The 16,637-nt window shown below is 39.3% G+C and overlaps 1 protein-coding gene across 1 annotated transcript in view; it reads left to right on the plus strand.

Annotated features, from left to right (window-relative positions):
- The first annotated feature begins 465 nt into the window (after positions 1-465).
- NOBOX (NOBOX oogenesis homeobox) overlaps positions 466-16,637 on the plus strand; it is a 28,001-nt gene continuing 11,829 nt past the window's right edge. The window contains 2 exon segments of the mRNA XM_012650557.1: positions 466-509; positions 16,487-16,629. Coding sequence (XP_012506011.1) covers positions 466-509; positions 16,487-16,629 — 187 coding nt within the window.

The following is a 16,637-nucleotide window of genomic DNA, read 5'->3' on the forward strand; positions in this document are numbered from 1 at the left end:
GTGTTTAGGGAATGAGAATCTTCAGCGTAGTTTGCTGCTGAGATGCTTATTGTCTAAGCCTATGTCATCCATTCACAGATGGTTGGTGTATTCCACTATCCTTGAATTCCAAAGCCTGGGCCTAGAGATCCTCTTAACTCTGCTCTAGGGGCAGGAAAGACCTCCCCAACTATCACCCCAGGTCTTGGATTCAAATTTCTACTTGCTAAGTAAAGCCAGTGTTGATGTGGAGGGTGAAAGGGTTGAGTGGTCCACAAAGAAAATAATAGCTTCCATTCTTTCAGATTTGTTTATAGCAGTGATACTAAGATGCAGATTAATAAGATTAATGCAGATTAATACCTTAATAAGTTATTCTTCCAGATTGATCAGAAATTGCTATTTTCTAAATAGCAATGGTACATAGTAATACAGCCATCCAACAAGTAGCATTACGTTGTCAATATAACTGCCCTGATTACGAAAATGATGCAAATCAGCGCAAATGAAGTATCATCTTCCAAACTCAGGTATGATGTTTTATCACTGACAATGCCAGCTTGCAAGGAAAAGAATTTTAAAGTGGCTTCTCCAGGTAGGATGCCCCACTTTTTATGCAAGCTTATTTTCTTCCCCTCACCCAGCAGGGTTTGATCATCAGCTCTACCTCTGTGTTAGCACTAAAGGCTACACACTGCTTGAGACCAGCTTTTTCCTACAAACACTAAAGCTGTCACTTCCAAGCAGAACTGTGACTGGGCTGTGCCCCACTTCATTCAGTTCCTCACAGTATGTGTACAAATGTGACTTACTACATTTCCTCACCTAACTGTAAAGTCCTTTAAGGGCCGAGATTGGATTATTCATCTTTGTTTGCCTTTCTCTATCCCCAGGGCCTGGCCTCCACTTATTTCTTAAATTTCTTCTCTTGTTGATCCGGCTAACTCCACATCATTTCTTTTCTCTTTCTTTTCTGGGGAGGGGGAAGGAGGACTTTGCTGATACTCCCAGACCCATTTGCTTAAATTTGCAAGAATTGTTTTTTGTTGATTGCACCCTGAACCCTGCCTGATGTAGGAAAAGACAACAATACGCCTTTATGCTTAACAGAGTGCCTAAGATACAGTCAGCACCAGTTCATGAGGAGGAGTGAGTACTGAATTTTATATGCAATAGGAACTCAAACACCTGAATGTTAGAATACGAGACATCTAGTATCAGCCTTCTTTATTTTTTTTCCTTGTTGCACTAAAGGATGCAATGCAAATACCCCCCCTCATGTTCTGAGCCTTCATCCTCCATGTTCTCCAAGAAAGGGAATCTAAAATGTTGGTCGCTAATGATTCCGTCTAAGAACAAGGTTTGTGGGGAAAATGTAAGAGCAAACTGGAGAAGCAGGAAGGAGCTCACAGGAGACAGAAAGAGCTGTTCGCAGGCGGAGGGGGCGGGCAGTGTCGGTGCAGGGAGGGAAGGAATAAGTCCTCAGAGAGGACTGTGTGCCACTTCCACAGAGAGAGAATCGCTGAACTGGCCTGCCTGCAAAAGATTTCATTTTCCCAAGCAGAGAGATCTCAGACCTAAAGGGAATGTATAGACAAAGACAGCAGATGTCTCAGTGATGATCTAGAAGGACAGAAGACAGAAAACCAGGTGGTCTCTTTTATGCAAGGCCCAGAACCTTAGAGAAACTCTTAGAATGACATGTGGAATTTCTTCCCAGCACAGAGAAGATATAGTGTAAGAAGTCAAAATTTGACTAATTTAGAGACTATGGAGAAAAGTGGTACTTCTCACATATCTGAGTATGTGAACCTAGATTCATATATGCCACATCATTAAATAAATCAGAAGCCCTCAAGGTAAGTTTCCACGTTATTCAGCTTTTGCACTGAGCTGTCGGTTGTACCATCTCCTGACGTGACCAGGAAGAGCAGAGCTTTAACGCACGGAGACAAGGGAACAGTGACACTGCATGTTCCTGCAGGCTGCATAGGACAACGCCATTCCCTGCTCAAGGTCAAGAATAGAAATCACGTGTGCTTCCTTTTGTGTTTAACACTCTTGTAAGTCTAAGGACAAATTTATGATGTAGAATCTTCCCAGAATAAATGGTACTTTCTCACCTCTGTGCCTCTGAAGATTTACTACAACCGTCTTCTAACTCAGAGTCCAAAGAATCAAGGAAATTGAGGCCTACCTCTTCACCTTTTAAATTAAAATCTACAAAGAAAGTTTCAAGGTGAGAAAAGACATAAAACCATATCCAATATATAAAATACAAGACAAAGAAAGTGTTATAATAGTCTCAATAAAATCCTGTCAGTGTGGAAGAAGGCAGCCTCCTTATTCAAGCACACCCTTCTAACCCTTTACTAAAAAGAGAGAAAGTAAAGCTGTGCTTTGGGGCCGGGCTAGTGAATGATGGAGGAACCCTTGAAATAATTTCATATGGATAGCTCCATGGTGCAAAACAACACTTTGAACCATCAAGACTGAGAAGAAAGGTGCCCAAAGGAGATCACAGGGTGTGATGATAAGGTGCACAAACAGTACAGCACCCACCACAGGTTATGCTCGATATGCAGTTTGCAGAACATCTCTTGAGCAGGGGTCAGAAGGTCACACTAATAAATAATTTTTGACTTATGGCATGACCTGTGCCAATCTGCCTTAGTGAATACCTGCTGGGTTGCAGAAACAGAAGCCCAAAGAGTTACTGTTTACTAGGATCAGGATGCAGGCCAGTTTTGTATCAGTTACCTGCTATTTATAGCCAACATCCATTCTAACTGGGTGGTACCTGTGTCTTTCCAGTTATTTCATACTATACCAACCAGAGCAGTCACCCAAAACCCAGGTTCTGGAAATACAGCCAAATCTCAAGGGAAGCAGAAAGTAGAAAGCAGTGACCCTCTGCCTCCCTGATGCTATCTCTACAGAACAGGCAGAGATGCCTATGAGAAGTTCTACACTGGCAAGGGAGGGACAGACAGATTACAAAGCCAATTTTGGAGAATGGCTTGAACATAGACTTTGCAATGGAGAAGGCATATTGTTTTAGGGAAAAGAAAGGGAAGACGAGAGATACCGGCAAAATTTTTTAATAGTTGAGAACTCTGTTTCTCAAAGAGAACAGCCATTATTAGTGGGAAAATTTCCTGGGCCACCTGCTAAAAATGTCAGCTTCCTGGGCCCCATTCCATAAGCTCAAAAATCAGAATTGTGGAGGAAGAGGAGAAGGCATCTAGGGACTCTTCATTTTTACCTAGGTTCTCAGGGTATTCTTGAAGAAAGAAAGAAGGGAAAGAAGGATGATGTGCCCAGTCTTTATCCTAGGTGAGTTTAGAGTGTCATGGAGCTCCCAGGGGGAAGCCCTTGAGTACATCTGGAAAGACAGGGTTCAAAAGGGGCAGAAGGTCAGACCTGGATTTATAGGTCTGGAATGAATCTGAATTTCCAGATGAAATGTAGACATGTAATGACAGAGGAAGAACCTGTTTGTTCATATAGTCAACATCCAAATACCTTCCTATTTTGGAAGAACCCTTACCTGCATGGATTTTGGTGGGTACATGGCCCCACTTCTCACTAAGGGAGCCAAGAAGCCAGTTATTCCCTCCCTCCACCCTCTAGTGACCAGGGTATGAGCATGTATCCAGTCTAGTTCAATTAGATGCTTCCACTGAGGGCTCCGGGTGTTGAAGGATGGACTCAAAGATGCAGGAAGGGTTAAGAGATGACTTATGGCAACAGCCACTCTAGCGCCGAGGTGCTCAGGGTAATGACCTACCTAGCCTCCTCTTCGGGTGGGAAATTGACCTCTGCCAAGTCATTTTCCAAGTCTTGCTTTTCATTCCTGCCTCCATCTATGAGCTACTCATCTATTTTTTAATAAATTACCTTTCTGCCTCAGTTTATAAGACTTGGAGAACACCAGAAATAATAAAAAAAAACAGACCCACGACAAATTCTTCTAGATATCGAAGAGAAAGAAATACAAAGATAGGAGACAGAGAAAGCACATTCAAAGAGAAAAGGGTCGAAGGTTGCTTGAGATAAGGCTTCAGGAGCGTACAATAGTATGGAAATTAAGAAAGAGATCACCAAAAAAAGAAGGATGTTCTAGGGTTGGCCGTTTTTCTGTCCTCTCAGATTACATTGATCATATTTCTATTTTTAAGCATTACCACAAATATTATAATTATATCCCCCATTAGAATGCTGGTGACACTAGTGTTAAGAACTGTCACTGCAAAGGGCACTGCTGAGTGCTGTCCACAGCAGGTGCTCTAGAAACATGAGGGAGGCAGCAGGAACAAAGGAAAGATTAAGCTTTGAAAAAGGTAAAATGTGTGGAATGGCAGTTTCCCCTGGGCCTCCTGAGATACAAACTAAGCCAGCCCCTGTGCGGTACTTCCCCCTCCCTAGATAGTCCCAAGGCAGTGCCTGGGTTCCCACCACAACCTCTTCCTATGGGGGAATTGTCTTTGCTTGCTCCTTGCAAAGACACTTGTCTCTCTCCTGCCCACCAGACTCTTTGAGACCATATACAGGTTTAAGAAAGACAGCAAGAGCTTTTGACTTCAAGCAACTTCCCGTCCTGCAAAAAATGCTGAAGCTGAGGATTACTAAGCGCTTGATCATGTGCCTAAGGTAGGAAAGAGGAAAGAAATATAACAAAGGTACAAATTAACATCATCTCGAAACATCTCTTTCTCGCCTATTTCCATGACATTAGGAGCACCACTGAGAATCAAGGGGCATCTTCATCTGTGTCACTCCCCAACCTCAGCATCTAGCATTATGCTGTGCACACAGAATGTGCTTAACACACGTAACAGAAAAATGCATTCAAACAGAAGGAAAGAAATTAGTGGAGAGAGGAGGTAACAGTGTACACAGGTAGGTGGAACTTTCTGGAGAAAGTAGGAAGACTGGATTAATTACACAGTGGGAGAGATTATATCTAGAAATACACGGCCCCTTTCAGACGGCAGGAAAAGGCCAGAGGTGGAAGAAGAGCCGCCCCTCTCTGGTGAGAACAGGCCATACAGCAGAAGAGGGCACAGTCAGAACTCCCAGTCTCGGCCCTGTAGAGTGTGCATGTTTATTGAAGTTAACTGTTCTTGTTCTACCATGGTGCACTAGATACGTGGGCAGCAGATAACTTGTTTTCTTAGCACTTAGACCTCTAGACTGAGAGGAGCCAGGTCCTCACCTGATACAGTGACTACTGTACCGCACCCAGTGATCCCAGGATTGGTGCCCGTGCACTGATCAAACAGAATTCTCAAGCTGTCTCTGGCAATTGGGAAGAAGGGAGCGTGTAGGTATTTGGTGACCAGAAGAGCAGGCTGAGGCAGAGACAGCAATGCTCCCCCAGACATCCCATTTTCCCACACAATTTCCCAGCGCCCTTGCAGTTAAGTCAGGGCCATATGACTACATTAGGGTAACAGAATACGAGCAGAAAGGATGGGCTCAATTCCAAGCTGCGGCAGTTAAAAGGCCTCCATTTCTCCTGCTGGCAGGTCTGAGGAGGATGTGCTTTCCAGATGATGGCATTAAAGGACAGTCAGCTTGAGTCCCTGCATATATGCTCAGAATGCCCCTCTGGCCAGTGATGAACGTGTATGTACTATCAGTGACAAATAAGTCTTGTCTCAAGACTGGGATTTGAGAATTTTTTTTTTAATTGCAACACAACTATCCTCCTCTCCTAACCTGTCCTGCTCACATTGCAATCTTCTTTTCCCCCTTGATAATGTTCACCCTGTACACATCTTTCACAGACAGCCCTCTCTGTACAAACAGTAATCAACATCACAGACTCAAACCTGCCCAAAGAAGTTGCGAAACAACATTGCAGTCACTCTAAGTAACTTTGTACCACGTATTTCTGTCACTGCTTTAGAAAATTTCTTCCAACTTCATCAGAGAAATCTTTAAACTGGATTCAGTAAGAAAATGGTGGAAAAAGTTGACAATTCCCTCAAGCATCAGGGCCAGAAATCTGTGAGTTTTTTACATTCTCAAAGGCATATGCTTTCTTTTGACATAACAGGGCACCCAGTTCTCCGCCTTGTTCTACATGAACTTGAGCATTTGTTAATTTGTAATCCTATAAATCCCTTTGTCTCCTGGAATCTTCATACATTGACTGTTTTCTCCTGTGACCAGAAAGGACGACAGACCACCCAGCCTCGGTCAATGAGCACCAAATGTTCCAAGGTGTGCTGAGTGCTGTCAGAGAAGGTCTTTGCTGTTTGAGTAAAATCAGGATTATGCTATAGGCCATATAGGACCCTGTATTGGGGATGGAAGATGAAGGGAGATATACTCACTGCTTCTGGGCATCTAAGATGTTGGTTCTCTGATATTCCTAAACGTAAGACTCTTTTCCAGTTGTATGTGACTGTTTGCCTTCCCCAAAGCAGCCCAATTTCCAACACCAAGCACTCGGAATCTTATAATAAAGAGGATACTGTATGGAAGTTATAATTTATTAATGAAGAATACATATAAAGGTCATCTTTTGGACCTGCAAATAGTGTTTTTAGTATCGAGGAGAGAAAGAAGAAATAATAAAAGGGGATGTACATGAAAAGAGGGGCGAGCATGGAAGGGACACACTCAGAAGGAGGCGAAGGACACAAGAGGGTGCAGGGCACAGTGGAGGCACCCACACATATGGGGGTGCACGTGGGTGGGGTCTACCGGGGAGGAAAGCTGCTCACTGCTCACCCCGTATGGAGCATATAGGCAACTGAGGGAGGTGGTTTACATTTCGTCTTCCCATTAACTCATAAGACTGATATTATCCCTGTTTTACGTGAAAACACTGAGACTTAGATAGATGTGTCCAGCTCATAGGTTTGGCAAACTGTCTAAACTGTAATTCAAAACCAAGTCTTTCCTGCTCCAGAGCCCAAGTTCTTTTCTTCAGCATTTGACAAATTTTATTTGCTGAGAGTCCTGTATTTGTAATGTCATTAATTTTTCCCTACCAATATATAGCTCCTGTTGTTACTTCTGCAAGCTCAATCAGGTGCCCCTCCCAATTCCACATGAGACAAATCACATTATCACACCAATAAAAGGAGCAATTTCCACTTACAGCTACACAGGCCTAGGAGAGGTCAAAACAGAGTGCTGAATTTCATCAAAACTGTTTCCAATCAGGTGACGTCATTAAACAACTATGAACTTTCAGAAAACTAACATCCCAAGCTAATGGAGAACTTAGAATTTTGAGTAATCTGGTATGTCAGAACCTTACTGGACCAAACTATGCACTAGTTTCTGACCAATGAGACTTGACTTAGCCAGCCATGTATAGACTTACAGATTTGCTCAGACATTACTTAATATAACCACCTTGAAGCCCCCTTTCTAGTGGATAAAGCCCCTCGATCCTCACTCTCACCCTCCAGTTAACTATTTCATGGATTTTGTCTATAGTGAATAAACTTAGGATTTTTTTTTTTTTTTTTTTTTTTTTTTTTACAATTTTTAACATTCTAGTGGACTTTGTTTCATTCGGGGATATTATTGATTACTTGGCCCCATTTTGAATATGTAGATAGATTTCCAAAATGCTTGCTGTTTCCTAAATTGTCAACTTTCAAGAACAGTTAAGAATCCTGCATCTCTACTATACATTACACACCCCAGGCAGTTCAGGGATATCTGAGATATAAGTCTCTAAGACATTGGCTTCAATCAGGACAGAACTGTCCTGACTCCAGCTCTCTCGGTTGAAGCTGATACTTTGACAGTGACTGCATTAACTCTGGGGAACTTCCAATGAATAACTTTTCCTGAACTCCTGAACCTCTCACAGATATAAGTCACAAAACTCTACCATCTGTGAGAGAAAAAAATCCCAACTATTGGCTACGAATGGTTTTAATGCTGAGATAATGTCCTAGAAGGGAACTCGCACCTGTGACGCACCCTCAGTGATTAGCATAACGAGGAACACCTGCCAGACCGTGGCCGCTATCTCGTCCACATTTTGTTTTTTTTTTGTATTTGTCACTCCCAAGTTCCCCAAATAAGCGAGCCGATACTATCTTCAGAAAGCAAGATTATACGCTGTGAAAGGCAGTCACTCATGAAGCAGACACTTGGAAGAGCATGAGTTCAGGCACTGGGTTAGGCTGAAAGATGAAAATGTGAATAAGATGTAGAGGTTACTGCTCTTGAGGAGATGAGAAAATCTTAGTCAGGTGTAGAAGTCACTCTAAGACTCTCCATGCTAGTGTCGTAAGTGCATAATAAAAGCATATCCTGTAGCAACTAGCACTGAGGTCCGGAAAAGTTTAGCAGAGGAGTTGGTAATTGAGTTGGGTCTGGAGGAACAAGTAAGATTTGGCCAGATGAGGGATACATGAGAAGACAGCCATCCTAGGCAGAGACAAGATCATGTGCAATGCACAGACATGTGAAAAAGTATAGATATGGCTGAGATTTGGCAAACTGTCTGGAGTTACTAAAAGTGGGTGGGGTGGGAGTGGGGGCAGGGGGGGTTGTCATGAAGTCTGCTTGTAAGGGACTGTGTATGCTGCAGTAAGGAGTTTGAATTTTATGCTGTAGGCAGTGCAGAGCTAACTGAAATGTGTAAAGTAATTTGTGGGCACTTTCACTTCCAGCCAATATGGAGAAACAGGCACCAGATTTACCCCACCATCTTAAACAATTTAAAAAACTTTACAAAATATATCAATGATTTTCAGACATTGGACAAGAGGCAGTAAAGGACAATCATTCCCAAGAAAAGGGAAACAAATGAGGTGAATAGTTTGGATTCCTAAGAATGGAAGAACATTATAATTCACGGGGCATTGGGGAGAGTATTTAAGAAGGGTATTGCCTCAGTAGTAGGGAAAATTAGCCTTAGATTGAAGGACTCCCTGTTTCTACTCAACAAAATTTCATAGTAAGTCTCAAAATGATGACATTGTTTCCAAGTAACAGAACACAGAACAAAGCTCAATACATACATACATACAATCCAATAAAATAAAATTCAAAATACCATAATATCTGGCATCTAATAAAACATTTCTAGGCATGCAAATAGGAAAATATGAGCCATAATCAGGACAAAAGTATATTGACAGAAAGACCTAAAAAGAGTAGACAAGGACATAAGAACAATCATATAATTTTATTCCATCTACTTAGGAAGGTAGAAGAAACTATGTGCATGTTAAGACATGGGAGATATAAAAGAGATCCAAATCAAACTTACAGAGATAAAAATATTAATGTCTGAGATGACAAACTGGATGGAATTAACTGGAAACACTGAAGAAGATTAGAAAACTTGAAGACACAGCAACAGAAACTTTCCAAAATGAAACAGAGAAAGGAGCCCGAAAAAAAAAAAAAAAAAAAAAAAAAGCAGCTAAAGCACCAGAGAACTGTGAGACAACTTCAAAAGACTAAATATGTAAAGTTGGAAGAAAGGAAGGCAGAGAAGAGTAGATAGAAAAAAATATTTGAAGAAATAATGGATAGGAAAATATCCCAATTTGATGGGAAATGTAAACTTACAAATTCAAGAATCTAAATGAATCCCAAGCACAAGACACATAAAGAAAATTACACTAACGTCCATCACAAACTGTTTAAAATCAGTGATAAAGAGAAGTCTTAAAATCAGCTAGATACTAAAAAAGTCACATGTGCAGAGAAACAAAGAATGATGATTTTCTCTTCAGGAACAAGGTAAGGTAGAAGGACAATGGAGCAACATCTTTAAAGTACTAAAGGAACAACAACACAACTTGTCAGCATAGAATTATGCACCTAGCTTCCAAAAATGGAGGTAAAATAAAGACCATTCAGACAGATAAAAGCTAAAAGAAATCATCACCAGACTTTTACTACAGAAGAGACTGAAGGAATTCCTTTAACATGGAAAATGATACTTTTTTTTTTTTTTTTGCAAGCCTCATGGTAACCTCAAATCAAAAAAGCTACAACAGATACATAAAAAGTAAAAAACAAGAAACTAAAACACACTACCAGAGAAAATCACTTTTAACAAAGGAGACAGGAAGGAAGACAGAGAGGATCACAAAACAACCAGGAATCAAGTAACAACATGGCAGTAGTAAGTCCCTACCTATCAATAACATTGAATGTGAACGGACTAAACTCTCCAATCAAAAGACATGAAGTGGTTGAATGAATTAAAAAAACCAAGAGCCAACTATATGTTGTCTGCAAGAAACATACTTCACCTATAAAGACACACACAGACTGAAAATAAAGGGATGGAAAAAGATATTCCATGCAAATAGAAACCAAAAAAAGGGCAGGAGTAGCTATACGTCTATCAGATAAAATCAATTTCAAGAAAAAAACTGTAAAAAGAGACACAGAAGGTCATTATATAATGATAAAGGGGTCAATTCAGCAAGAGAACATAACAATTCTAAATATGTATATGCACCCAACACTGGAGCACCCAGATATATAAAGCAAATATCTGAGCTAAAGAGAGACTCCAATAATCACCGGAGACCTCAACACTCCACTTTCAGCACTAGACAGATCATCCAGACAGAAAATCACTCATGAAATATTTGATTTAACGTGCACTACAGACCAAATGGACCTAAGAGACATTTACAGAACATTTCATCCAACAGCAGCAGAATTCACATTCTTCTGCTAAGCTCATGGATCATTCTCAAGGATAGACCATATTTTAAGCCATAAAACAGTCTCGAAAAATATTGAAATCATACCAAGTATTTTCTCTAACCATGATGGAAAAAACTAGAAAATAACAAGACAAATATTGAAATATTTACAAACACATGAAAACTAAAGAATATACTCTTGAATGACCAGTGGGTCAATGAAGAGATTCAAAAGAAAATTTAAAAATTTCTCAAAAAAATGAAAATAAAAACCCAACATATCAAAACCTATGGGATAAAATGAAAGCAGTAACAAGATGAAAGTTTATAGCAATAAGTACCTATGTCAAAAAAGTAGAAAAGCTTCAAATAAACAGCCTAATGATGTATCTTAAAGAACCAGAAAAACAAAAGCAAACCAAACCCAAAATTAGTAGAAGAAATAACAAACACCAGAGAAGAAATACATGAAATTGAAACAAAATATAAAACATCAAATCAAAATGTTGATGATCTTTTTGAAAAGATAAACAAAATAGACACACCTTTAGCCAAACTAAGACAAAAAGAGAGAAGACCTAAATACATACAATCAGAGATGAAAAAGGAGACATTACAACTGATACTGCAAAAATCCAAAGGATCTTGAGAGACTACTATGAGCAACTATATGCCAATAAATTGGAAAACCTAGAAGAAAAGGATAAATTCCTAGACGCATACGACCTACCAAGACTGAACCAGGAAGAAATCGAAAACCTGAACAAACCAATAACAAGTAATGAGATGGAAGCAGTAATAAAAAGTCTCTCATTAAAGAAAAGCCCAGGACCTGATGGCTTCACTGTGGAATTCTACCAAGCATTCAAAGAAGAACTAATACCAATCCTACTTAAACTATTCCAAAAAATCAAGGAGGACAGGATACTCCTGAATTCATTCTACAAGGGTTATATCACCGTGATACCAAAACCAGACAAAGACACAACAAGAAAACCATAGGACAATATTTCTGATGACCATAGATGCCAAATCCTCAACAAAAAATTGAAGTCAACAACACATTATTCATCATGATCAAGTGGGATTTATCCTAGGCATGCCAGTATGGTTCAACATATGCAAATCAATAGTGATTCATCATATCAACAGAACAAAGGAAAACAATCAAATCATTTCAACTGATGCTGAAAAAGCATTTAGTAAGATTCAACATCCCTTCATTATAAAAACTCTCAACAAACTGGGTATAGAAGGAATTTACTTCAACACAATAAAAGCAATGTATGACAGATCCACAGCTTTTATCATACTGAATAAGGAAAAACTGAAAGCCTTTCCTCTAAGAGCTGGGAGAAGACGAGTGCCCACTTTTACCACTGTTATTCGACAGAGTACCGGAAATTCTAGCTAGAACAATAAGAGAAAGAAACAAAGGGCATCCGAATTGGAAAGGAAGACGTTAAATTATTCTTGTTTGCAGACTATATGATCTTATATCTAGAGAAACCTAAAGATTCCACCCAAAAACTGTTATAACTGATAAACAATTCAGTAAAATTGCAAGATACGAAATCAACATACAAAAATCACTAGCATTTCTATCTGCCAACAGTAAACAATCTGAAAAAGAAACCAACAAAGTAATCTCATTTATAATAGCTACAAATAAAATAAAATACTTAGGAATAAACTTAACTAAAGAAGTGAAAGATCTCTATAATGAAAACTATGGAACCGCGAAAGACCCAGAATAGCCAAAACCATCCTGAGCAAAAAGAATAAAACTGGAGGAATCAAATTACCTGACTTCAAATTACATGACGGAGCTATTGTAACCAAAACAGGATGGCACTAAAATAAAAACAAACCCATAGACCAATGGAACAGAATAGAGAACCCAGAAATAAATCCACACATCTATAGAGAACTTATTTTTGACAAAGGTGCCAAACATATACAGCGGAGAAAGGACAGTTTCTTCAATAAAATGGTGCTGGGAAAACTGGATATCCATATGAAGAAGAATGAAACTAGACCTTTATCTCTTGCCCTGTACAAAAATAAAATAAAAATGGATTAAAGACTTAAATCTAAGACCAGAAACTATGAAACTACTAAAAGAAAACATTGGGGAAATGCTTCAGGACACTAGTCTAGACAAGGACTTCTTGAGTAATACACCAAAGCACAGGCAACCAAAACAAAATTGGACAAATGGCATCACGTCAAGCTAAAAAGCTTCTGTATAGCAAAGGGAACAGTCAACAAAGTGAAGAGACAACCCACAGAATGAGAGAAAATATTAGCAAACTATTCATCTGACAAGGGATTAATAGCTAGAACATATAAAAAGCTCCAAGAAGTCAATAGGAAAAAATCAAATAATCTGATGAAAAAATGGGCAAAAGATTTGAACAGACATTTCGCAAAAGAAGACATACAAACAACCAACAGATATATGAAAATATGCTCAATATCTGTGGTCCCCAGCCCCTGGGCTGTGGCCTGGTACCGGTCCATGGTCTGTTAGGCCATGGCTATGCATCACTGCCTAAGCTCCACACCCACCCCTACAACACCCCCCACCCAGGTCTGTGGAAAAACTGTCTTCCATGAAACCAGTCTCTGGTGCCAAAAAGGTTTGGGACCTCTGCAACATCATTAGTCATCAGAGAAATGCAAATCAAAACCACATGAGATATCATCTCCCCCCAGTTAAAATGGCTTTTATCCAAAAGACAGGCAGTAACAAATGCTGGCAAGGATGTGGGAAAGAGGAACACTTGTACACCGTTTTGGGAATGTAAATTAGTGCAACCACTATGCAGAACAGCATGGAGGCTCCTCAAAAAACTGAAAATAGAACTACCACATAACCCAGGAATCCCACTGCTGAGTATATATCCAAAGGATGGGAAATCAGTATATTGAAAAGATCTCTGTACTCCCATGTTTATTGCAGCACTATTCACAACAGCCATGATTTGGAATCAACCTAAGTGTCCATGAACAGATAAATGAATAAAGAAATTGTGGTACATATACACAATGGAATATTATATAGCCACAAAAAGAATGAAATCCTGCCATTTGCAACAACATGGATGAAACTGGGGAACATTATTAAGTGAAATAAGCCAAGCACAGAAAGACAAATCTCTCACGTTCTCACTCACATATGGAAGCTAAATCTTAAGAACAATTGATATCGTGGAGACAGAGAGTAAACTGGGAATGGTAGACAGAGATAAGCTGGGAATGGTAGCAGGGAGTGGGGAATAAAGTGAGGCTGGTTAATGGGTGCAAAAATATGGTTAGATAATTAGATAGAATGAACAATATTTGATAGCACAACAAAGTGACTATAATCAAACATAAGTTAGGGTATACTTTAAAATAACTAAAAGATTGGAATTTGAATGTTCCTAACACAAAGAAATGTTAAATGCCCTGAGGAGATGGATATCCCAATTACCCTGTTTTAATTCGTATTGTATGCCTGTATCAAAACATGACATGTACCCTATAAAGATATACAACTATTATATACTCATAATAAAAATTTTGAAAAAAATAAAAATTAAAAAAAGAAAATGATACCAGATGGAAATCTGAATCTATCCAAAGAAATTATGATCACTGGAAGTGGTAAATATGTAAGTAAATATAGAATACTATTTTTCCTTATTTTGAAAATATTTTTCAAAGATAACTGTTGAAATAAAAATAATAACAGTATGTTGTGGGATTTATACCATATGTAGAAGGAAAATGTATGACAATAATGTCCCCAAGTCTGGGAGGGGAGGCATAAAAGTATAACATTGCAAATGTAAGGTTGTTATATTTCAATGAAATGATATGTTACTTCAAGTTACATTGTGGTAAATTAAATATATATCCTATAGGTCCTAAAGCAATTGCTTAAAAAAAAAATCAATGAATATTTTAAATCAGTGGTATAGTCAATAAGCAAATGAGATAAAATTGAGTCATAAAAAATACTCATAAAAAATCTCATAAAATACTCAAAAAATACTCATTTACTCAAAAATGAGGAATAAAAGAGGAACTAAGGACAGATGTGACAAATAGAAAATAGTAAGATGATAAATTTAAACCCAACCATATCGATAATTATATTATGTATAAATAGACTAAAAGTCCTAATCAAAAGGCAGAGGTTGTCAAATTGGATGAAAATCAGACCGGATAAAAAGATCCAGCTATATGCTGCCTACAAGAAAGCCACTTAAAATACAAAGTTGTTTCTGCCCATCTCTGAAGACTGCACCGGCTGTAACAGGCTGCACCTCTAGCTCTTACTTCTCTTTTCAGCCTCAAAAAAGCTTTCACCTCTGGTGACAATGGATTTTACCAAAAAGTAATGCCAAATCTCCATGTATTCTCTACAGTGGATATCAAAATGCCACAGTTTGTCCCTAGTTTCTGGATTCTTCAGTTCTCAGAATGACCAACCAACATTTTCAGGAAGCATTTTAACTTAATGGGCTTATCAAATATCTTCTTATGCATCCTAATGTGAATAACCAGAAACTACAAATTTTGCCATGAATCTGATAATTCTTTCCTTCTCTGTTCCAACTAAAAGACCCACATTATTAATCAATTCATTAATTCATTCAACACATAGTTAACACTTATAGCCTCGTCACTATGTCAGATACATGGTATACACTGGTGAAACAAACTGGTATAGTTTCTGTACACACAGAACTTAAACTATTATCTAGTAAAGGAGATAGATGTAAACAAATCAAAATATAATTACATGTTGTGTTAAGAGTTGTAATGGAAACAAAGAGGAAATATTAAGAGGCAGGTGTTAAGTAGATAATGTGGCCAAAGGAGTCAATAACATTGAGAGATAACATTTAGACTAAGACCTGAATATGAAGTAGTCCCAAAAAGAACAGAGAAAAGAGTTTCCAAGCCCAGGAACAGCATATGTAAGAGCCCAAAACAGGAAAAACCTGTGTTTCAGGTACTTGAAGGATAAGAAGAGCCACCTGAGATGAAGTTAGAGGGAAACTGGAGCCAGATCATGCAGGACCACAGTAAGAAGTTTTCATTTCCTCTAGGTAGAATGGAAATCGTTAACACATATAAACAGAAGAGTGATGTGCATGACTTAGTCCACATTTTAAGACACTCTCTCTCTTGCAAGTTTGTGGAGAATGGATTATAGTGGGACAGGAATAGAGAGAGGGAAGGAACCTGGCAGTTTATACATGCGCTGTGAGGGAGAGAGAGGAATCAACGGTGATTCCACCTGGGTGCGTAAGACAGGACAGGGAGACCCGGAGGGGTTACAAATTTGGGCGTGGGAGTCGAGGTAAGTTTGAAAAGTTTGAGAGACATCAGAGCTGGCCCTTGCTCGTGAGCCCAAATCAACAGAAAAGCTGGAGAAGTGGGCCTTGCAGCAGTCTCTCAAAGAGTCCCGATCAGAAATTAGATCTCCTGACTAGAGGATGCGTATCTCATGATGTCTAGTACATCTCTAAGTCTAAACGTGGCTTTCCCCTCTGTGTTGCTCTGTCCTCTCTCTGCTCAGGATTGCTCTGAGTGACAGCCTGACTGAACTCCAGGTTGCCCACTCAAAACCCTACCCTCCCTTGCACCAGCTTAATAACACACGCAGCAACCCAGCTTATAAGAGAGAGACAATCAGAAGCCTTTTGCAAAATGAAGACTGGGTCTAGCAGCCTATCCAGTCCTATCGTGCAAAGGAGACATTAAAAGACAAGATCAGGTCATCTTCAATTTGAAAGATCTACAATTGTCACCATAATAGTAGTGGTGCCAAACATTTGTTGTGCCAAAAGGACAGAGGAGCCTGCTGACCATGACAAGACCCCACTTTGGACACTGTATTCAGCAAACCTGGAGGGTACCTGGGTCATGGGAGACAAAGAAGGCTTCAGAGCCCAGGAGGGTGAGCCCATGTCCCAAAAGCACCCGCAAAACTGTGAGAAC

The sequence above is a fragment of the Propithecus coquereli genome, unplaced genomic scaffold (genome assembly GCF_000956105.1).
Source record: "Propithecus coquereli isolate 6110/MARCELLA unplaced genomic scaffold, Pcoq_1.0 Scaffold334, whole genome shotgun sequence".
NCBI lineage: Eukaryota > Metazoa > Chordata > Mammalia > Primates > Indriidae > Propithecus > Propithecus coquereli.